The following is a 24,813-nucleotide window of genomic DNA, read 5'->3' as shown; positions in this document are numbered from 1 at the left end:
CTCAATAATGAACTCTGACTCTGGACTCCTGTATCATCGACCACCCTCAACAAATTAGGCCTAGCATTTATCCCAACTATAGTGCACGCATAAATTTGTATAATGATTGTATGTACATGTACAGTCATTTGACCAGTTCGGGATCATTGACCAGTTCGGGATCACTTCAACTTTGCAATAACCAATTAATTATATCATTTCTCATTATTACCAATTTCTGTTGATAAATGTGAAGATTAACATCCATTAAACCAACAAACCCAAAATAATGTGCCAAACATCATCAGCAAATAAATTATGGCCGTTTTCCTGAAGGTTGTCTGCGAAATTTGTCATTTTTTTGTTGAAAAATGTTGGTTGAAAAACACTGTTAAAACTTCTTACCTTTAGAATTGGAGTGCCGGGGCAAAAAATATTTATGTAAAATGATAAGAATGTGTAAAAAACATTCCTGTAAATACTGTACAGTCATCTTGTTTTTTTGAGGAGACGAAGTTATCAAAATCTTCTTTGGGGGGGGGGGGGGGGGGCAACTTACCCTTGACCAGTTCGGGATCACTTAACATCTCATTGCGTCAAATGGTGCCGCACTAACTTACTAAGTCTGGTAAAATCATACTACTGCAGTAGAAAGTTTATTTAGTTGATTTTGAGAAACATTACTTCAACAAATTCTTGTAGATTTTTTATTTTGTGAGAAAATTAAGCTTGGAGGGGTCAATAATGCTTTTTAGGTTCGCTTCACTTTTTCATTTGCCTTTGCTGTTGTTTTGTGGTTTTGTCGCTGGGTTTTGCGCTGCTATTGAAGACACTTGCATGACATTCACTAAAGAAAGGAAGTCCAAGTCCATGCCAACACACCTCTGATGTGTCGTGTCCTTGAGAGACAGTTTTATGAATGGGAGTATGGGTTTGCAATAAAGGGCACTCTACTGATTCAGAATAGATTCAACTGATCCTGAACTGGTCAAACAGGTGACGATACTTTTCTCAAAGCCTCTTCAAAAGAACTAATCTTTTTTTGTCAGTGAATACTTGGTGAGTTTTATGACATGTTTAGGTAAACTGATAAACTTTTTTGTTTAAGATATCAAAGAGATTGCAACAAAAAACCATGTGAATTCAAGAAGTGATCCAGAACTGGTCAAACGACTGTACTTGTACTCACCTATGGTATCTCAGTTTAGGGAGAGATTGTCCTCCAGGTTCTTTTCTCCTCCCTCGGCTTTTACATATAGCTGCTGCACAATTATTCACCATTTCATCTACACCATAAGAAATACTCGGTAAACGTTAGGCCTATTCTAAAATGGAAATTTAAAGACGTTTGGTTCCTCGTTTTAGTCAAAATGTGTGTTTGGTCGTCGAAAGCATGCTCGTCACATCATTTCAAATGTTGCGCGTTGCCGTCAGCACGTGATTAATGGCAGCGCACAGGCTGAACCAGCGTATTGTACGCGCGGCCCGATCTAGTTATTCTATTCTATATCTATGTTGTAAATATACGCACACACAACTCACGCGCGCGTCCTCTTAACTAACGCACATACGCTTTTCAAATAATTTGTTACTTTTCAATTTTCATCTTTCCGTTTCTCTGTCTTGTATCACCTAATCTCAGTCGTCCACGGTAAGCCCATCACAATTGTTTTTATTTATTTTTACGTAATTGGTTTTCAAACATTTGTTGGCGTTCGTTGTATTTTCACAATTTATGTTCACTTAACCACAGTTTATTCCAACCCTCCCCCCTCCATTACCTAGTAAATTTATTATAAAATACTTAACAGGCAGGTCGTGCAGTCTCACTGAGACGAAACCTGCCCTTCCTCAAAGCATACTGCACCTGATGAGTCGTGCTTTTACATTTTTTATTTTTTTCTAAAAGAGGAAGTTAAGTACTTTGTTGCCGGCTTAACATACTAACTACAACCTAACCCACCCCTACCCCCTTCCCCCTTTTATAATTTGTCTTTTAAATTATTTCCCTTTTCTAAAGTATCCTTCTATAACCTAACCCACCCTAACCCCCTTCCCCCTTTTATAAGTTGTCTTTCAAGTTGATTTTCCTTTTTTTCAAAATTCCTTTTATAACCTAACCCACCCCAACACCCCCCCTTTTATAAATTCTCTTTTCAACTATTTCCCTTTTCTTAAATATCCCTCAGTGCCTCAGGTTTCGTGTATATTTTGTCAGGCTTTATGCCGTTAGCCAAATTACGCGATCTAAAATTATTTCTCCGTTATCCCCCCCAAACAATTGCCATTTTATCCAATCTTACAACTTGCGATATGTATTTTGTTTTCTTCCAACTTGTGATATGTATTTAATTTTGTTTTCCACTTAATAATAGGCCTAGTCATTTGTAGTATTTAGTTAGCTGGTAGTAGTTAGCTGGTACTGGCCTACTCTTGGTTAGTATAAAGGAAGTTAATAAATAAATAAATAAATAAATAAATAAATAGATAAATAAATAAATAAATAAATAAACAAGTAAACACATGTTTACCTTTTTGTTATCTGATATTATCCTTTTTATCAACATTTTATTTGAAAGTGTCGTAGGTCAAACAGCAAGTATATCCGTGATCAGTTACTGGAGGCCGAACATGGAGTGTGTCAGCTCTGTGGAGTAAAAGCCCAAGAACTCTGCAATAATATCAAGTCAGTCATAATCCATCTTCTAATCCTCTTGTTTTTAGCATAATTTTGTTACTTTGTTTATATTTTTATTTGTGTATCATGTATCACCCTTGGTGACAAACCTTAAATTAATCAGCATGAACACTTTAGGGCTTTCTTTCCATCATTTAAACTTGAGGTTCTTCCAACAAAGAGGACCTTTACGAAGCCACACAGAGGACACGAGTAATTAAAAATTCTCAACACTCCAGGTTGTTTGGGCATCTCGATCAGTTCAAATGAAAAAAGATTTCATGAAATGTAGAATGTAGAACTATGTTTTTATGAATTTCACTTTTTGAAACATAGTTATCTTGAAAACTGTTTTACACGTACTAATGATTTATCAATATTTCAAAAGACCTAATTTCTTGTTTTTGTTTTGTCGTCTTGTATCAGAGATGCAGCAAAGATTGAGAGGAAGATACTGTTAGAGCAGAGTGTGATGTCGAAACTATCAACTTCAAGATTGAATGAAATCATCCGAAATCCATCGTCAGGCCAGGTAACTAGCATTACAAAGTTATAGATTACAAGTGTGTATTACTGATTGGGGCTATGGTGTACAGGCCGGTGGCTGTACATGTACATGGAATTATGAAATCGCACCCATTTGTTGTATGTCTAAGCCCTCCTTCAATGTCTTATCTATGGAGAGCACATGGTTGTGCTGTAACTTTTTCAGTTCAATTTAATTCAATTCAATGGGTTTTATTTAAAATATCACAAAAATACTTGACAGAAGTTAAAAAGACTTAAATTGGCGTGTTTACATACCTCATTGTTAAAAATTACAAAAAGCTAAAAAGGAAAAGAAAATCTGCAGGCATTAAATGCACAAAATTATACAAATTTACCCAACCTCCAAACTCCCAGTACATTGTATCAATTTTAACAGAATTAATACTAACTGTTAAAGAGATATTTCTTCAAGTATACAAATAAGTCATTAATGAATAACTAATCTAGTCCACAGTGTTTGTCTGCTAGGATAGCTAGTACATATATACCTTCATAAAAACACAGAATGTTAACCATGGAGTTTTAAAAATAAAAACCTCCAGTTACGATCATGCTTACTTCACTTGGTGGCAATGCAGGAAATCTTTGAAAAATGAAACGAATTTGTACAAAGGCTCACAATTTATTTTAGTTGAGACAACAAACTAGTTATATTTCAGTGAAGATGTCTTTGACATGAGGGCAGGAAATAGCGCAGAGGTTGTCACTCATTGATGCGCCTTCTTGTAAGCTCTGTGAGGGCGCTGTTTCAACTCTTAATCATGCATGGGTTCTGTGTATTAAGCGAACTCTCTGTTTTTCTTTAACCAGTTTTGGCATGCCGACCATATCGTGGCCGTGTTCGAGGGAGGTGGTTTGTGTTCCATGGATAAGTTCCGTACCCTGTGCGTCGTTTGTCACGATAAAGTGACGGCAGAGCAGAATATGAGAAGAAGAAAGCGACAGAGGACAACGGGTATTTTTGATATCCGATCCTTCTTTAAGCCATGAGAAGGTTTCATCATAATATAGTCTTGAAAACATTTGTTTTTAAACAAGCACATAATATTTCGAAAAAAAAAATCAAATTACTTGTATAAAAATTTGTTACAAAATTGATAGCAGTAATAATACTACTCAATTTTAAAGCACTTTTTAAAAACCTTTTAAATATCTGAAGAGTTTCAACACAAATCTTAAAATGCATCTCCCCTGTCTTTGCTCGGAATATTGCAGCTCGAGTGAAGAAGGTGCTCCTGAATTTGACAGATATTACAAGTTTGATAGCCTTGATAGGCTGTTTGTGATATTTAGAACATAATTTATGTTTTGTTCAGTAGGCAAAGTTATCACACAGTCTTAAAATCTAAGGCTACAAGTATGGTTGACAACAGCTTGTTCTAAGAGGAGGTCAAAGGTCATAATTGCTGACAAAAATGCTTTAATGCTCTTTAAAAACTAACTATTATCTTAGTGTACTATTTTCTGTATGTGTAACAGATGAATAAGTACAGCATTATGGCTAGTTGAACTTGTGCAACATAGTAAAACATTGAAGCATGTTTTGATCATGCTTTATTCAACATGCTATTATTTTGACCAGACATGCACTTATTAATTAAATACCAGCAAGCAATTAAATATCATAAGAGCAGCTTAAAGCCATTGGACCCTTTTGGTACAGGAAAAAAAAAAAGTTCACAGATTTACAAATAACTTACAGGGTTTACAGAAGGTAGTGGTGAAATACTTCTCTTGAAATATTATTCCATGAAATGCTTTACTTTTCGAGAAAACAGTAAAACAGTATCAATTCTCGTTAACGAGAATTACGGATTTATTTTAAACACAATCATGTCATGACACGGCGAAACGCGCGGATACAAGGGTGAGTTTTCCCGTTATTTTCTCCCGACTCCGATGACCGATGAAGCCCAAATTTTCACAGGTTTGTTATTTGATATAGAAGTTGTGATACACGAAGTGTGGGCCTTGGACAATTCTGTTTACCGAAAGGGTCCAATGGCTTTAAGCACAAAGAGTAGCTATTAAGCACACCAACATTCTACTAATCAGAATAAGGTTACCAGCCGAAGTACCAAGTCACATGTACAATCATTTTAAGCATATTAAACAGGCTAGAACATGTAGTACTTGTTTGTTGTCTAAAGGAGCCCAGTTAAATTTTGTTTTACTTGTTTGTTCTGTGTAATTTTGAAGCTGTTGTTATTTCTGAAGTGGAGAATAAGTAAATCTCTGGGGAAAAATTGTATGTGTGTCATGTGTTTGGTTGTATTAGTTCAGACCAGTTCAGACCTAAAGACAACCATGCAGTTCTGTCAAAGTTGAGAAAAAGCTACCTATGAAAACCCCAAGACACAGTTTCCTACTGATTACAGAGCGCATGAGCGTGTATAAAATCTCTTGAGCGCTGGGTGCAAATCTACTTTTCTCTCTCTCCGAAGGCGCACCATGGGTTGTGTCTTATTGGGAGGGCTTCAAAAGTAAAATGGTGTCCAGGGCCCAGCCGGATTGCGCCTGGAAGCCCCGTGTTAGGCTGTTCAGGAGCAGAGCCACGGGAAGCTCCGACCTTTTCGCATAGGCCTACTGAAGGTGAAAATCCAGTGCCTAAAAACAAAGAAGATCGTTTCTAGCACTCCCAATCCGAATTGGTAAATTTTACGGGAAATATTTATGAAAAAAATAAACAAAATAAATACAAAAATCAAATAAAAACTATATAGCGATCTGCAGCCTTTCTGATTTTCTTTCTATCGAAATGGCCGCCCGACACTTTTGAGACAACCGGCAGTGCTATTTTTCAAAACTGATCTTTGTCTATGTGAGATTGCTAAAATGTGGTCTAAAAAAGGGAGCGAGCGGGGACGCTAAACACGTTTTTATTTTATTTGGCCTGAATGGACCGTCCTGATTTGCGAAACAGCAGTCGGTAGTCTCTCGCGTTAGCCAGCAGTCTCGCGAGAACATCGCCAGTGTTGCGAAATTCACAAAGTGAGTAGAGAGTCGAAAACTATCATTGCGTCAAACATTTCAACGACTTGTCCACAAGTCTAGATAAATATGGGCATGTTTGCTTTAAAAAGTTAACCATTCACCCCCTCCAATAAACAAACATCAAATAAACAACCAAACAAAACAAGAAACACAAAGAAAGCACTTTTGCTGAATCAAATCTGATATAGGCCTAACAGGGGGAATTCCCGTTATGTGAAATCGCTGTCTGCGTGTGACGTAGGTGCGGTTATAAAAAAAGGACACGATAACCGCTGAGGCCACAGTAGTGTGCATCCACCATCGGATGCCAGGAGGCCATCAGAGTTCCTCAAGATTTTCTCGATCGTGTACTCTCGAATTTCTTGAAGAATCGAACCATCACTCACCCAAGGTAAGAAACATGTCTGTGTATCATACGCTTGGTTAGATCTTATCTTCTGCATGCTCAATCTTAACAATTTTTACCACTATCGGATTTCCCGTTTCAAGGGCTTTCTTTTCGCACAAAACTTAATGCTTTGACGATTTTTAAGGCGGGGCCAGCGGCAAGGGAGTGGACATGATACCCACTTCAAAATTGGCATACACTGCGTGTACGTACACGGCGCAGTCAAGAATAGAACTGGCAATAAAAAAATACATTTATACCCTTGTGATGTGTCTATTATTTCTACCGGTTTTCTTTTGAAAACTTCTTGGGGAGTGTACAGCTGGTAATTTAAATTAACCACACAGTGTAGCTTTAATATCATCATTGGCTCTAAGCAGTGCAGTGACGTTTCTAAGGTGGATCGGGGGAAGGTGCTCACCTCTGCCATAAGTGCTCACAGGAATTCTTCTTGAAATATTGACTTTTCGAGATTTACAAAATCCCAGAGTGAGATTGTTACCATTAAAAGATAAATTCAGTGCATACATTTATAACACTTGATCTTGGTTACACTGATTTAAAAAACACTTGCTGTTGCATTCACGTAAGAGTTTCGCAAAGGGCCTAGTCTACATGTATAAAGAGGCTTGAGAAATGCAAAATGAAAAACTACAGTCTCAAGTTTCCACCTATAGACAAAAAAACCATGGTGCCCCATGAGCCCCCAAACTTTGGCATTGGTTGTATTTGGCTAGGTGTAATAATAATATGAAGATAGATTCAGTAAAAGGGTAAAGATCTAGACCAAAAGGTAGGGAGCATGATAAGAAATGCGGAAAGTAGGGGTGGGGTGGGGGGGGCGGGGAGGGGGGAGGGGGTGGCGAAGGGAGGGAAGAAGGGGAGCTATTAACAAGCGTTACGAAAGTCTGATGCATATTTAAATGTGTATGTTTGAGGGTTGTTTTGTTTGTTTGTACGAGTGCCAAAAATTCTGTCCTCTTTTCTCATCCCATGGTACCTATGTACTGCCGATAATGTATTGAGGAGGCAACAATAAAAAGGGTAACTGGAAAAGAAAAAAACCCAGACCAGTCTATCGATTTTGTAAAATAAATTATTTCCTCCTTGTGTATATATACCCAAACTATTGGCAAATATTTCTCATTCGGGAGTGTCCCTGCTGTAATACTGTGTCGCAACACATATTGCCCTTTTCGAAACCACGGCTTCTACCGGCTCCAGATTCGGCTCAGGCTAAGCTTGGAAGCCTTGGCCCGTTGGTTGTTTTGACATTTGCTCGTGCTTTGCGTACGTGCTCAGTGCATCAGACGAGAGAACGGAGCCTGAAGCCGAATCTAAAGCCGAAGTCGTGGTTTCGAAAAAGGGCCTATGCAAGAGTATTTTAGGTAGCATTGCTGAATGATCCTTGTCGTTTGATTGGTGGAACACACTTCACGTGTCATACGTCGGCCCATGATTCGATTCTTCAATTCACAGAGTCGTTTTCAGAATATTCGTTCATTGCAAGTTTGTCAAAACGAGGCATTGGATCTATTTGGCGTCCACATGGCGTAGAATGTACAACTTTGTAGAAGGGGCTTTAAAGATTGTAGGCCTATAGGTGGACACGTTTGTAAGTATTTTCTATTGTAATTTATTGTTGTTCGACGACCTTGAACTGGGGCTCTATATGAGTAAAAAAAAACAAAAAAAAACAACAAAGTGTTGAATATAATTATTTCGTTTGGGCATTGTATCTTGCATAAAATCATCTGGCTTTTCCCATTTCACCCGGCATCACCTCTTGAAATGGTATGGTCCAGATTTCACCCCCTAGTTATTCTGCTACAATTTGCTCATATTCATACAGTATTTGTATATCCTTTTATCTGAATGAATGCTAACACTGAGACTATATAGGCCTTATATCATTTATGTTTTAGAACACAAACACTAGTTAGGTTATTGACGTGAGATAATGTCAGAATTCCAAAAATATGTAATCTTTGCATTTCTCAATAATACAGTTTTCGTGCAAAACGTGAATTGCAGGTTCGTAATTGTTTTCAAATCTCAGCTTTTTTAAATTTAAACAAGACAAATTCGAGGTCGAATCTGGAAAAAATCTAACCGAGGATTATTAGCGATTATTAAGTACGAATATTAAAGGTACCGAACACGGATACGTTTAGTTTCCAGTGCCTTTAAAGCTCGTATTTAGAAAGGAGTGAGGTGGCAGCGATTTTGTACTGGCTCTCCTGCTTCAGTAGTAAGCTTCACCAACTCACTGAACTTCAGTGAACTTACCAATATTGAATGATAGTCATACGGAAAAAAACCCGTGGTGTCGCAATACTGGAAGGTACAGCATTGCGAAACTGTAAGTCAAAGAAGGGGATTTCCGTAAAATAAAAGAATGCAAATAATGGATACATGTCAGTGCATTAATATATACACATAATGAATGTTTATGAATCGGGTTGAATGGAACATTCCAGCTTTCAACGAATGAATATATAATATTTGCACTGTTGCACGAATGAAAAACATTCATTATTTGTACATCCAAGTAGATCTTTCAAAACAAACAAAGCGTAGGCCTACAATTTTTAATTGTGAAATTACACCCGTTTCTCTTTGGGTCGGTCTGTTGGATTTAACAGTCACAATGTGCGTTCTGTACAGCTATTTTGAGGCACGCAGAAGCCGAATGCTAGTAATTTTACTAATTATGCCTTGCAGTAACACTGCTGCGTGCAATAGTACTTTTCGGATGGAACGAAAAAGCACGGTGAGTGACTCAGCGTGCAATGGTACTTTTATTTGCTATCACGTGACGGACAATCCTCCAATCAAATGGCAAGGATCTGCTTGGTTGTTATATTACACATAATAGTATGTATAGTAATAAATGTATAGGAAAGGTAAGGTCAGGACAGGTCAGATGCAGACAATTCAAAATATTCGGGTCTGCATTATATACTCAGACAGGTTAGGTTAAGTCCGATGCAGTATACTCCGGAAAGATCATGTTAAATCAAGGATACTCAGATCTGGTGGCATGGTAGTCGTGTGCCTCTCACCAAGGTGACCCTGGTTCGATACCCGACCAGGGCCCATGTAAGTTGAGTTGTGCGTTGGTTCTCTGCATGGCCAGGAGGGTTTTCCAGACCAACTCGTGAAAAATCAAAGACTTTCAGTCTCTGGCTGTGCTCCGTGGTAATATATATGGTTTGATGTTGCTTACGCGTTGTTAACGCGTCCTTCGCAATTCCAGCTCTTATCGCTGCGAGTAAGGATTATTAGCCTCCGAAATTGTGTATTTATTTATTCACCAGATGGGTCTGGTCACGTCAGGTCAGTTAATGTCAGGTCTGGTCAGATACATGTCGGGTCAGATCAGGTCATTAAGGTGAGGTCTGGTCAGATACAGGTCGGCTCAGTCTGGTCTGTTCAAACGGAGTTATACTCGGGTATGCAGGATAGTTCAGTTTAGTTAATATAAGGTCAGGGCTGGTTAGATGCAGTATACTAAATTATGCTGGATAGGTCAAGTCAGGTCTGGTCAGATGCAGTATACTCGGTTCTGCTGGATGGGTCAGGTCAGGTCTGGTCGGATGCAGTATACTCAGTTCTGCTGGATGGGTCAAGTCAGGTCTGGTCAGATGCAGTATACTCGGTTCTGCTGGATGGGTCAGGTCAGGTCTGGTCAGATGCAGTATACTCAGTTCTGCTGGATGGGTTAGGTCAGGTCTGGTCAGATGCAGTATACTCAGTTCTGCTTGATAGGTCAAGTCAGGTCTGGTCAGATGCAGTATACTCAGTTCTACTGGATAGGTCAGGTCAGGTGTGGTCAGGTCAGGCCAGGTCAGGTCTGGTCAGATGCTGTATACTCAGTTCTGCTGGATAGGTCAGGTCAGGTCTGGTCAGATGCAGTATACTCAGTTCTGGTGGATAGATCAGGTCAGGTCTGGTCAGATGCAGTATACTCAGTTCTGGTGGATAGGTCAGGTCAGGTCTGGTCAGATGCAGTATACTCAGTTTTGCTGGATGGTTCAGGTCAGGTCTGGTCAGATGCAGTATACTTAGTTCTGCTGGATGGGTCAAGTCAGGTGTGGTCAGATGCAGTATACTCGGTTCTGCTGGATAGGTCAGGTCAGGTCTGGTCAGATGCAGTATACTCCGTTCTGGTGGATAGGTCAGGTCAGGTCAGGTCTGGTCAGATGCAGTATACTCATTTCTGCTGGATGGGTCATGTCAGGTTTGGTCAGATGCAGTATACTTAGTTCTGCTGGATGGGTCAAGTCAGGCCAGGTGTGGTCAGATGCAGTATACTTAGTTCTGCTGGATGGGTCAAGTCAGGTCAGGTGTGGTCAGATGCAGTATACTCAGTTCTGCTGGATGGGTCAAGTCAGGTGTGGTCAGATGCAGTATACTCAGTTCTGCGGGATGGGTCAAGTCTGGTGTGGTCAGATGCAGTATACTCAGTTCTGCTGGATGGGTCAAGTCAGGTCTGGCCAGATGCAGTATACTCAGTTCTGCTGGGTGGGTCAAGTCAGGTCTGGTCAGATGCAGTATACTCAGTTCTGCTGGATGGGTCAAGTCAGGTGTGGTCAGATGCAATATACTCGGTTCTGCTGGATGGGTCAGGTCAGGTCTGGTCAGATGCAGTATACTCGGTTTTGCTGGATGGGTCAGGTCAGGAGTGGTCAGATGCAGTATACTCAGTTCTGCTGGATAGGTCAAGTCAGGTGTGGTCAGACGCAGTATACTCAGTTCTGCTGGATGGGTCAAGTCAGGTGTGGTCAGATGCAGTATACTCGGTTCTGCTGGATGGGTCAAGTCAGGTGTGGTCAGATGCAGTATACTCAGTTCTGCTGGATGGGTCAAGTCAGGTGTGGTCAGATGCAGTATACTCAGTTCTGCTGGATGGGTCAAGTCAGGTCTGGTCAGATGCAGTATACTCAGTTCTGCTGGATGGGTCAAGTCAGGTCTGGTCAGATGCAGTATACTCAGTTCTGCTGGATGGGTCAAGTCAGGTGTGGTCAGATGCAGTATACTCAGTTTTGCTGGATGGGTCAAGTCAGGTGTGGTCAGATGCAGTATACGCAGTTCTGCTGGATGGGTCAGGTCAGGTGTGGTCAGATGCAGTATACTCTAGATACACAGGTCTGTTATCCATTTAGCCACTGTACCGCCCAGCCGCCTATATGCGGTACGCGGAAACCTCGCTAGCTTGTGTTTGTAGAAAAAAAGAACATCAAAAGAAAACTCGATAGTCATTAGTAGGTCTACGCATTTGTTAATATATCTAGTTGTTATAGATCGTTATTAATTCTCCCTTCACAGTTGACTTGTCGAAGCTAATGATGATGAAATAATTTAGCTATTACGAAAAAAACGCTCATTAGTAAACAGGAAATTGTTCATAATTTATGATGATATTGTCGAAAATTGACACCTTCGCATTCAATCAGTATGACCATTGAGCCAGGCAAAAGCCTTGAAAAGCTATTGTGTCCATTTCATCCGTGCACAAAAATATTCGCCATAAAAATTACCGTAGACGTTTAACGAGAGGCATTTATTGTTCCCATGAGAACTTGTAATTTTATACAAATATTACCGAAAGGGTAAAAAATTGTACATACATATTAAGCCATGGCTATCTTTTAAAATGCGAACTACGATTCCAGTAGTTTACTGGAGAAATTGGTTTTCAGCAAACTCGGGCGGTGCAGGGACTAAAGGGTTATGGTCCAGTCAGGTCAGGTCTGTTGCTGTATACACTCGGGTCTGTTATAAACTCAGGAAAGTTGTCTGCAGTTTACTCAGAATGGGTCAGTTTAAGTCAGATGTAGGTCTGGTCAGAACTATATGTTTACTCAGAAAAGGTCAGGTTTGATTCAGGAAATTCAGATCAACAGGATATGTCAGGTCAATTATGATCAGTTCTGGTCAGATACACGGGTCAGGTAAGGTCAGGTCAGTTCAGGTTTGGTCAATTTAGGTAAGGTCTTGTCAGATGCAAGTCAGTTCAGTCAGTCAGGTCAGTTATTAACATCAGAATGATCAGATACAGTCGGTGTAACGTTGTAACAGTGAAAACACGACAAAATAAACAATGACTCGTGGTGCTTTTCCACCAATCAAATAACTAGGATCTATGTGTGAGCTATGTTATAATAAAACAAAATTGTGCCGCCGTCAGTTATGACCGGGCCGGATGCGTATTTTTTGTACACACCGCGCGCAGTGAGGGGTTTTGTAAACTGTCAATTCCTGGCTTGAGTAGAAGATATACGCTGCAATACTTTTTTAAATAATTCTCCAATGGGGGAGGTTTGTATTACGGCGGTCTTCTCATGAATATGGAATTCGGGCTTCTTTTCCCTTTTTGAAAAATCCCCCAAGAGGGAATATGTATACACGACGGCGTTTATTAGAAACGTAGTCTCATCTCAAGACAGGAAGGAATAGGAAGTGTTACAGTACAGAACCCTCGCTGTGGTATACAGGACGGTGATACTCTCCGGTACTCGATAATCCGGGTAAAGGCCCGGTCAAACAGGCCTCGATAACGAGAACGACACCCTCCATTGGTTAAATGAGCAATTCAACCAATAGAATGCGTTCTCTTTGCGTCGTGATCGTTATCGTTTTCGTTATCGCTGCAGTGTGACTGCGAATTTGACGTGAATTTGACGTCACAACTCTCCTTTCTTAGCGATATTCGCAAGTGAGTTGAGCAGAGTTGCCCTGCTGCGAATTTTTCGTTGCGAATTTGTGACGTCAACATTCGTATCGCATTCGCATTCGCAGGAAGTATGAACCGGGCTTTACCCTCACCTTACCGGTTTTTTAAGGATCTTGTCCTTCTTATTTACAGATTTGTTTCTAGATTTGGATGGCCTAAATATCGAACCAAATCACAGACACAGCCAGGTCAAGTGGTTGAACCTGCCGCGCCGGTAAGTGTTAACGTAATTCCACAGAAAGCAATGTCAACATTTTGCATAATTCCCTTCAGGATTTACACCAGAAAAAAACAACTAAATTTATGTCCTAATTTAAAATGAAAAACTTTTGACTCACAAATCGCCCACTGAGGCGAAATAAAGGCCTCTGATTGTATGCAAACGTGCACCAAGTTTATCCTGTTTCCATTTTTTCCCCCGTCAAAAATGCAAACAAAGGAATGGCCCCAAAATGCTGGCTTTTGCGTTCAATGTCTGCACACAGGGTTTGATAGGCGGAAGTACGTCAAAGCTTGTGTTGTGATTTTCGAAAAAGGACTTCAATTAAACAACAATTGAATAAAATTGCCGTAACGTGTGTCTCGCAATATTAAAGGGACAGCAAATACATGTTATTGTGTGAATCATATCGATTGTACCACAAAGCTAGGTTGCCCCTTATTTCAGTGTCTGTTTATAAATTCATTGGTTATTCATTGGACTGTTGTCGTTTCCTTAAAATAACTACAGACAGAAAAGGTTGTAAAATAGTTTATATTAATATATTAATAAAATCGGGCCAGCCACAAAGAAATCTTTATAATTTAGTTTGAAATTGCAACGGGTGGGTGGTCGAGATTTTTGTTTTATCTAGACCCCCAAAGACCACTAATAGATTCTTCTTTCCTACAGTTCCAGAAAGATCTTATCATCTTCACGGATCTTCTGACCAAGGAGCTATTGAAAGAGCTCACTGGTGAGTTCGAAAACTCTTCTTGAAATCAATTCGAAAAGAAAGCTAAATTTTGACGGCTAAAAATGTTGATTTTTATTTATACAAAACTCATCGACGTCGGCTTTGTTCAGACCCACACTTGTTGATTTGCGTTAAAAGTTTTTGCAAACTACTGATGAAGGTGTAGACATTTTTTTTTATCAAATGCCAAATTGCCAAAGACAAAGACCCAATTTAATAGAGCTGCTTAAAGGCACAACATTGCATTGCATTGTGTTACAGTAACTTGATTTCCATTAGCGCCCAAGCGAATTGAACATCATTTTGTTTTAAAGGGAAGGTACACGTTTGGTAATTACTCAAAACAAATATTAACTCAAAACCTGACAAGGTAACTAGCATTGGAGAGCTGTTGATAGTATAAACCATTGTGAGAAACGACTCCCTCTGAAGTAACGTAGTTTTTGAGAAAAATGTAATTTCTCACTAAAATAAAAAAAGACTTCTAGCTAGAAGTCTTTGTTATTTTATGCATAATTATGTTGAGATACACCAAGTGAGAACACTGGTCTTTGACAATTACCGATGGTGTACCTTCCCTTTAAACCCATATACGCCGTTGTTTTATTACGCTGTACTTTCCCAAGCTCTGTGAACAAGAAATCACAGGTCTAGTCTATAGTTGGTAAGACACTGCTCTAAAATTGCAATGTTCATGGGTTCGAATCCCACCCGAGTATATTATGCCTGTGATTTTTTTCCACAGAGCTTGGGAAAGTACTGAGTAGACAGTGCTTACACATATCGGTGTATACGTTGGGTACAACCAAAATTATTATTCTTAATCCCCAATGCAAATATCATCTACTAGAACTGAACTTATTTGTGTTTTCTTTATTCTCATGTTGACTCTATTGTGTGCAGGTCAGTGGTACAATCATGGAGGAATCACTCTCAGACACACTGGAGATACCAACTCTGGGTAGATCAATGCGTATAGGCACATTATACGACGTCCGTAGTGATGAGGCTATCACCAAAGGTATCACGTTCATTAACAAAGAAACCATAGGAGATCAACTGAAAGTAGTCGAACAACAGAAAGGATTAAAGCTCACCGTAATTCGGTCTAATTCGTTCGATGACAAATCAATGGCTTTAGGTCTTGATGCTTCCCTTAAGGCAAGTGTACTAGGGGGATTAGTTAAGGCCGAGGCGGCTGCAGAGTATCTGCATGATCGACAGCCCTTAGACAGTCGCTGTCGGCTCACTCTGCATGTCAACACAAGCAATAAGCTTGAATGCTTGACGCAGAAAGCACTAGAATCCCATCTGAAAGGCAAAGACCATGACTTGTTTGCAGGAAATGGTAATGCCACTCATGTTGTTAAGTCAATTTTGTATGGGTCGAACACCTTTATCGTGTTTGATTACTGTGAGGGTGACGAAAAGGAAGATGCTGCAAAAGTCCTAGAAGACCTCGTGGACAAACTTGCAGCCCATGTCAAAGAAGAGGACGATATTTCTGCCAGTTGGGACCAACACGTTCGGTGGAAGGTTTATAGTGACTTGCCCCTTGAGCGCAACCCGGCAGATGTTGAAGGTGTTGTTCAATTTCTGTCAACCTTGGCCGAAATGTCTGAGGCGAAAGCCGTTCCGATTAAGGTATTTTTATATCCACTAGGCAAGATAGATCCTAGATCTGCTCGGGTTTGTAGTGCTGTAAGTGACAGTCTCCCTACACAGGCCCAAACTTTCCTTGAAGGTATAGAGGATTGTTTGACGAGAACCCGTGAGATGGCGAACGACCCATTGTCCACAAATTTCCCCCAGTTAAAAGAGAAGTTTGAGTTCTTCATAAAGCTACTGACGGAGTTTAAATCAAGTTACAAGAAACAGCTAGCACACGTATTGCTCCAAATTCGAAGTGGAAGTGACGGCGAGGGGCGCATCAAGGACATGTTCCGGGATGTTGATTCGTCACCATTCAATCTGACGTCACTCGATGCTTGGGTAAAAAGTAAGCGCAAAGAGTTGAGTGTGGTCCGACATTACGTCAAGTTTCTCCCAGACGTAGACATCGTGAAGTCTCGTGAGAATCTAGACGATATTCTCATTGACCCGGGAATCGAGAACGTAGTTTGCTTTACTTTCCAACTAAAAGGGAAACAGGAATGTTACTTGAGGGCGCTGTCCGAGTACATCGCAGAAAGAAAAGGTGGTCGTTACGAAGATAGCCAATGGTATGACGATACGTCCTTCATGAAAGAGATGAGGCTCAAGGCAAGACTATTTGCTGATTTCTTTGAGAGCAATCAACAAGAAGACTGCACCAAGTTCATCGAGACCGGATTTGAACACGACCCCTCCGGATCTGCAGAAGGAAAAAGTGGTAGAATCGGCGGAACAGTGAATCTATTTGAGCAAGGCGAGTTGACTCAAGAAGACTTTCAACCACCAAGTCAGCCTTTGAAGCCCCAGTGTGACGTCGTCGATCAATACTCGATAAATCTGACATGGACTGAACCGAAGTATGGTATGTCGAATGTTCAAAGGTACGCTGTCAAGTACAAAGTATTTCGTGGTCAGAATGAGCAAACAAGTGACCCTCAAGAAATGCAAACAAAGAGCCTGGAAACCCAAGTCTTGATTGACAACCTAGAACCAAACCAGTCAATAAGGTTCCAAGTCAGTGCCGTATGCTCGGCAGGTGTGGGCCCCGAGAGCGAGCGAAGTGCTGTGGCAACAACACTGTCGGCAAAACCGCCTGAAAAACCTGAGTTCCGTAACGTGACTGCTTCCAGTGTCGTTCTGGAATGGAAACAGCCCGGTAAGATGGGAAAGGATGAAATCGTTGAAAGCTACTTCATCCAGTTGATGAAAGCGGGAAACATGATCAACGAAATCGACATTGAATCGTCCAAGAAGGAGTTCAAAGTTAAGAATCTGGACGCAAATACTACTTACACATTTCAGGTAGTTGCTTTGTACGAGTCGGGCATCAAGAGTCCACCTAGTACCACTAGCGATCATTGTACAACTTGTCCAGCAAGCCAACCAGGAAAACCTGCAGTTAGTGACATCAAATCAACAAGTGTTGTTATCACCTGGACCGACCCTACCATTGTAGGACATGGTGTAAAGGTAGTTGACTACTTCATACAATACCGCAAAGTGGTCAATCGCAAGCAGTCTACAAAATCTGAAGACGGTGGGTGGGAGGACAATCTGCAGAAGGAGAAAGGTATCATTGAAGCCAGCCCTTGTTTGATCTCCGATTTATATCCAAATACTAACTACGTGGCAAGAGTGACGCTAGTTTGCAGCGTGAAGAAGGGTAAGAAACCCGAGATGATACATAGTCCCATTAGTGTTCCTTTCACTACGCTTCCTGCTGGTCCACCAAGTGGTTTAAGAGCCCAGCAGGTGTCAACATCACAGATCGAAATCAAGTGGAAAAAGCCTACTGTCGGTGGTGCTGAAGTGAAGCACTTCAAGGTTGAATACAGCAGCGATGTCGACTCCGGGGTAGTAAGAAAGAAGACAGACGATTCTTCCTGCAAGTTTGTTATCAGAGGAGTCAAATCTGAAACCCGCTACAACATCAAAGTTTTGGGCTTTTGTGGGAACGCGGGGGCAGGTGAAGTAAGCAAGGTGGAGTGTACGACCCGCAAACTCATCAAGGAAGATGTAGTTAAATCGTCAAAAATACTTCAACCTGGTGACCCGAATACTGGAAAACCGACCATTTTCAAGTTGCCTCTTACGGAGGTGTGTAAGAAGTCCCAGAGTCGTAGTTTCATGTTTGGTAAAGGATCTAAGATAGACAGAGAGCACAAAGTGATCATGGTTGTTGGCGTCACAGGTTCAGGAAAAAGCACCCTGATCAACGCAATGGTAAATGACATCTTGGAAGTAGAGTGGCAGGATGAATACCGGTTCAAAGTGGTTGATGTCTGTGAAGGAAACGGATCATCACAAGCTCATAGCCAGACACAGGTTCTCACATCGTATACCCTGATGGACGAAAACCTTAATCTGCCTTACGATCTGACCATCATCGACACACCGGGCTTCGGTGATACTCGTGGCATTCAAAGAGATAACGTAATCTTTGAGCAGATCCGTGAGTTTTTCTCAGATGCGGAGTATCACGGGATCGATCACATTGATGCTATTGGGTTTGTCGTCCAGGCTTCGAATGTGCGTCTAACGCAAACACAGCAGTATGTTTTTGATGCCATTTTGTCGGTATTTGGCAAGGACATTGCCGGCAACATCATTGTACTTGCAACATTTGCAGACCAAAAATACCCACCTGTTATGGCTGCACTGAAAGAAGCAGAAATCCCTTTCACAGGGAAAGTGTTTAAGTTCAATAATTCGGCCCTCTTTGCTGAAGTGAGACAACCAAATCACCAGGGTGGCCATAAAACGTCTAATGGAAAGGATGATGGAAAGTTTGATACAATGTTCTGGGAAATGGGATCCAAAAGTTTGAAGGAATTCTTTCGAAATACGCAGACTCTTGAAGCTCGAAGTCTCCTCCTTACGAAGGAGGTGTTGGAGGAGAGAAAGCGTCTTGAGACTGCAATCCAAGGCCTTCAACCTCAGATTATGGTAGGAAACTGCAAATACGAATCTCTCAGAAGGGAGCAACAAATCCTGGAAGAAAATGAAGCGCAAATCGAAGCAAATAAAGATTTCAATGTCACGGTGAAAGTTCCCAAGTGTAGAAAAGTAGATATAACTGGAGAGTACATCACCAACTGTAGCAAATGCCACTCCACTTGTCATTACCCATGTGCTTTTGCGAACGATGCGGATAAAGCCAAGTGTTCGGCGATGAGCGACGGGGTCTGTACTGTGTGCCCAGGGAAGTGTTCATGGGATGTTCATTTCAATCAGCAGTACAGGTTCGAATTCTACGAAGAGGAAGAAGAGAAGACGTTCGAAGAGATTGAGGCGAGATACAGAGATGCATCAGGAAAGAAATTGACGGTTCAGCAAGTCATAAAAAAACACATGGAAAATTTGAAAGAGGTCCGAGCGACCGTGTTTGCGTTAATAGCCGAAGCGCATAAAAGCGTCACACGTTTGGAAGAGATTGCACTGAAGCCAAACCCTCTAAGCACGGTAGAATACATTGATCTTCTAATTGAATCTGAGAAACGCTCTGGTAAGCCTGGCTGGCAAGACCGAGTCCATGGCTTAGAAGATGTGCGAAAAGAGGCAGATATCACTGGGAAAGTGAAGGATGCAAATTATGATCCGTTCAAACAATTCGAAGCTAACATAACAGGCGGAGGCAAGAAGAAAAAGGGATGGTTCTCATCTTTGTTTAATTAGAAAAAACACACCAGACACACACCTCACAGTAGACTGTCTTTACCCGCAAGGATAAAGAGAGGTGCTTGATTTTCAGAACCAGTGATTTCATTGAATACCGTGCAGTGACGTATTATCTTTCCATATCTCTGTTTTGATTGGTCCGAGGTGATGTTTGCTAGCTGCACTTTCGGTCGTCTGCGTACCTTCTTTTCTAGGTGAAAGGTCAATACGGAAGGGAATTGACCTAGGCTTTGGGCCACTCTCTTTATATTCACGAGCCTCGAAGTGTGACGTGTGATGTTCAGGCTAACGTCCAGTTTTCCGTGAGAACAATAGAGGGTCCAATGTTGTGTTCCATTGGTGTTTACAAAACGTTGGAATAATCAAAACTCTGTGTTTGGACTGCGTTTTGAAGTGCCGTCTTAAACTTTGTTGTTTTGCATCTTCTTCCTGTCTTTTCTTGTTTTGTGACAGAGGCAAAGCTACCGGATGTCTTATAGCGTGTTTGTGATATAACAAAAATAATAATTGTATTAAAACTACAATTCTGATGTCCTAGTTTCCGCAAATAGTCTCCATGGCAAAACTGTAGCTATAGTAAGTTTGATCTATCGGAATTTTTATGGCCCGCTAGATGACTTTATGTATATTTTTTGTCTCGGTTCTGGCATGGCATGTTTTATCCAACTTGATTTTGTTCACTGGTTGTTTCCACCAAAATATTAAACGGTTGTTAGGTTTCCATTATAAGGATTTTCTTTGTAAAATTTACGTAGATTTACCGACTCTCCGGATAAGCAATACTAAATTGTTAAAATGTTAGCTGAAAATTCGAACGCATTTATTTTCAGTGATTTATTTTCAAAACCTCAAAAAATGTTGTTATTTGTAATCACTCCTTATATTTTGTATTAAGAGTATAAAGGTGCATACACTCAAACACAAAGATCTACTTATGAAAGTACAACCAGCCAGCGGAACATACGGTCCGCCATTGTGTGGAGTCAAAACGTCGGTTGTACAAACCAGTGAACTTTGTCTGTCATGACATTATACATAGATACATATTTTCAAGGGATATTTTTGTGAATTCTTATATTCTATTTCAAAAGATCAAATGCACCATCGGAGGGGAACATGCCCATGTACTGCCGCTGTACATATAACTCGTCAAAAAGGTTACATAAATATATTCATATTAACTCATGAAACGACTTAAAGACAGTGGACACTATCGGTAATTGTCAAAGACCAGTCTTTGCCCTTGCTGTATCTCAACAAAAGCACAAAATAACAAACCTGTGAAAAAGTCAGCTTAATCGGTAATCAAAGTTGTACAAAGGTGTACGATTAGTGCTATGGTTATATAAGGTGTACAATTAGTGCTATTGTTAAATTAAGGTGTAAAATTAGTGCTATGGTTAAATTAAGGTGTAAAATTAGTGCTGTGGTTAAATTAAGGTGTTAAATTAGTGCTATGGTTAAATTAAGGTGTTAAATTAGTGCTATGGTTAAATTAAGGTGTAAAATTAGTGCTATGGTTAAATTAAGGTGTAAAATTAGTGCTATGGTTAAATTAAGGTGTAAAATTAGTGCTTTTGTTGAGATCATGTGAGGTGTTCAGGTAGAAATATCGGAACGCCATGTTTGAGCTCAATCGGTCATAGAAGTTGCGAGATAATAAGAACAAACAAGAAAGAACAAACACCCTTGTCACACGAAGTTGTGTGCTTTCTGATGCTTGATTTCGAGACCTCAAATTCTAAATTTGAGGTCTCGAAATCAAATTCGTGGAAAATTACTTCTTTCTCGAAAACTACTTCACTTCAGGGGGAGCCTTTTCTCACAATGTATTATACTATCAACCTCTCCCCATTACTCGTTACCAAGTAAGGTTTTATGCTAATAATTATTTCGAGTAATTACCAATAGTGTCCACTGCCTTTAAGTAATTAATAGTCATGTAATAATGCTTTTAAAATAATTCTAATAAGTTTTCGCATTTCTTGTTACAAGTTTATGCTTCAAATACATATTCACTTATCACTTTATTGTAGCATACTCAGTTAAAACGCACATTGTCATAGTTATTATCTTTACCGGTGGTGATAAACGAGATGGTTTAAAAAGCAGTTTGCTTAACAACAACAACATTATATTTCACGGCACTAAAGTTACCTAATCCTACCTCCATGGCTAAACATGTCAACTTTCTTAAGGCGGTATAAAACGGATTGTCTCACATAAACCTTTCTTAAAGATTATACTGTGTGTAACTAAATGCCCCGTGCACGGCCGTGTATCTTCTTTGTTCTCAATATATAATTATATAAAACTGTTGTTGTTCCTTTATGATGTCCATGGTTTTACTTATTGCATAAATGTAGATTGCTTTGATTCGATAAACACAAGTTATGATTTACAATACTATTTTATATATACCAACACAATAAAGTAACCAGAATGTTTTCTTTGTGTTGGTGACTTAAATGTTAAAACATTACGTAATCAATGAATACATAGTATGTTCATTTATGTCAGTATTCAGTGGTGTACTATCTCTAGAAGCATTATTATTATGTTTGTGAGCAGGTCTACAATATAGTCGGCCTTAATAGGGAAAACTCAATACACAGAGGTTGTGATTAACAACACTATTGTAAACAGAAATATGTTTTTTGTATTAGTGACATAAACGTAGCCTACGTAAGCAATGAATGCTCACAATGTTCATTTATGCTCACTATTTAGTGGATTATAATGTGTTAATTTGTGATGTAGGCCTAAATGCTATCGGTTTTAATGGGGATACATTCCAAATACAGAAGGTTGTTGTACCTATGTCAACTATTCATTATTTTAGTGATGTACTATTCTAGGGGTGAGGGGTGGGGTCTGTGGTAAAGTGGTATACGAAACATTCAAATTGCTTTCTGTGTGAAGCTGATGTCATGAAACACACCTCCTTTCACAATCTGAACTTTCGTTTTGAACAGTTTACATGTCAAACTTCAATTAGGTCATAACAGATTGAATGGTTAATGATTAACAGCTTGTTGAATGCTGCTTAATAATAATGATAAGTCATTAATGATAAGTCATTTAATGCAAAGTACAACAATAATGAAACTTAGTTTATTGGTGCGTTGTTAAAGTTTACTTTGTATCAAACACACTTGCTTATAGAAATATTCAACAAAAGTATACTATCTATACACCATGTTATTTAAATTTGGTTGTTGCGTTGTTTTAGAGGCATTGGACACTTTTGGGAATTGTCAAATACCAGTAGGCCATATTCTCACTTGGTGTATCTCAACACACGCATGCAATAACAAACCTGTAAGAAATTGGACTCAAATGGTCACCGGTTGTAAAACAAAACCTTCAGCTGAAGTATTTTATTATTTGAGTGAGAAATTACCTCTTTCTCAAATCCTAAGCTACTTCAGAGTGAGCCACTTCTCACAATGTGTTATACTTAACTATTAACAGCTCCCCTTTGCTCCATTTACCAAGTAAGTTTTTAAGCTAACAAATATTTTCAGTAATTTCCAACAATGTCCAGTGCCTTTAAAGTAACTTTACGTGAATAACTAACAAGCAACTAAATTTCCGAGCGATACATTTTCTTGAAAAAGTGTCATGCTAAAATTTCACATCATTGTTAGTTTTTGACCGTTCTAAAAAGTACTGAGGATTGTATGATAGTACAACCAAACACATTTCACCTGTTTGGCATGTAGCCCATTGTTGTTTGGTCTTTTGGTTTTCAGCACTCGTAATAATAAACAAATCCATGACATTTAGGATAGCATATTCACTGTAAGTTGTGCAAGTTTTATTGAGGTCTGGTTTGATTTTTTTTTTTAAATTAATAAGTTGATGCCATTTCAGGCAGTTGGTCTAACTCATAAGCATCGTGTAGTATTGACATTGTGGTTCTAACTCTCGGCCACCACCGACTCTGTCTGTCTGTAATATCATCGTACAACAATATGCTAACCGTATCAATGCGTTTTTTGGGCCAATAATGTTCTCCCGTATGGGGAATATATACAGCCCTGGGCGTGCTGGCGCTCCAAGGGTATTTTGCCCAACCTACTTTAATACCCAGGGTGAAGAGAGGCAAGTTTAGTAAAGCATCTTGCTCTAGGACACAAGTGTCAGGACCGGGATTCGAACCCACACTTCACTGGGACATCAAAAACGATTCGGCAAACCTTATGGGTACACATAACAACATGTACCTAGACCGTTCTTTCTCAACTCACTGTATTAAGCGATAGGTGCAGGTACACTGATAGTCTTGAAATCAAGTCGGTAATGTTTAAGCGCGTTGTAGCTACGGGGACGGTACACACATCCTCGATCCCCGTACATGTATGTACGTGAGTCAGTGGCACTGCTGACGACCTTGCTATGCGATACCTATACGACCGTTGCATGTACGATAATCGCACTGTGACTGGTGCATGAACGACAGAATGTGTAATGCGCTAACGACTTGTCATCAAGTCTAGTAGACTGATTAAAAACTCAATAACAGCACCCCCAGATCCGTGCTATGTTGGGTGCGTTCGTTTAGCTTTAAAAAAAGATCTGCCACACACCGGGGTCGACCCAGGGAAGCTGAACGAACGCACCCTATTAAATCACAAAGAACCCCAATACTGATGTTACAGCGTACAGTTTCGCCTCGTTACCTGCCATTGTCGCGATATTTCTCATAAGGGCAATACCCGTTTTTATTTACAGAGTGTCGCAATATTGAATGATAATAATACCAAGAGAAGTCAGTTCATAGACAGGTCGTCGGTTCCTAAAGGCACTGGACACTGTTGGTATATACTCATACTAATTGTAAGCACAAACACTAACTTGGTATCGAGCAATAGAGACATGTTGATGGTATAAAACATTGTGGGAAACGGCTCCCTCTGAAGTAACGTCTTTTTCGAGAAAGAATTTATTTCTAACTAAAATATTTGAATTTGATTTTGAGACCTCAGAGTTAGATTTTGAGGTCGCGAAATCAAGCATCTGAAAGCACACAACTTCGTGTGACAATGATGTTGCATAATTATTTCGCAACCTCGACGACCAATTGGGTTCAAATTTCCACAGTTTCTTGTTTTGTGCATATGTTGAGATACATAAAGTAAGAATACTTGTCTATGACAATTACCGAATGTGTCCAGTGTCTTTAAATCACAATGAA

At 39.9% G+C, this 24,813-nt stretch overlaps 1 protein-coding gene across 1 annotated transcript; it reads left to right on the top strand.

Moving 5' to 3' along the window:
• The first annotated feature begins 6,465 nt into the window (after positions 1–6,465).
• Positions 6,466–23,382, top strand: LOC139937385 (uncharacterized). Its single transcript, XM_071932506.1, has 4 exons — positions 6,466–6,590; positions 13,459–13,540; positions 14,219–14,282; positions 15,186–23,382. The coding sequence occupies exon 4, from the start codon at positions 15,201–15,203 to the stop codon at positions 19,608–19,610; it is 4,410 nt and encodes a 1,469-aa protein (XP_071788607.1). The 5' UTR covers positions 6,466–6,590; positions 13,459–13,540; positions 14,219–14,282; positions 15,186–15,200; the 3' UTR covers positions 19,611–23,382.
• The last annotated feature ends 1,431 nt before the right edge of the window (positions 23,383–24,813 follow it).

The sequence above is a fragment of the Asterias amurensis genome, chromosome 5 (assembly GCF_032118995.1).
Source record: "Asterias amurensis chromosome 5, ASM3211899v1".
In the NCBI taxonomy this organism is placed as follows: domain Eukaryota; kingdom Metazoa; phylum Echinodermata; class Asteroidea; order Forcipulatida; family Asteriidae; genus Asterias; species Asterias amurensis.
Note: the sequence above shows the minus strand (reverse complement) of the source record. Positions and strands in the feature narration are given on the sequence as shown.

What these genes read in the sequence shown, in the direction of transcription:
- LOC139937385 (XM_071932506.1), top strand. Translation starts at nt 15,201, where the DNA reads ATGGAGGAATCACTCTCAGACACACTGGAGATACCAACTCTGGGTAGA.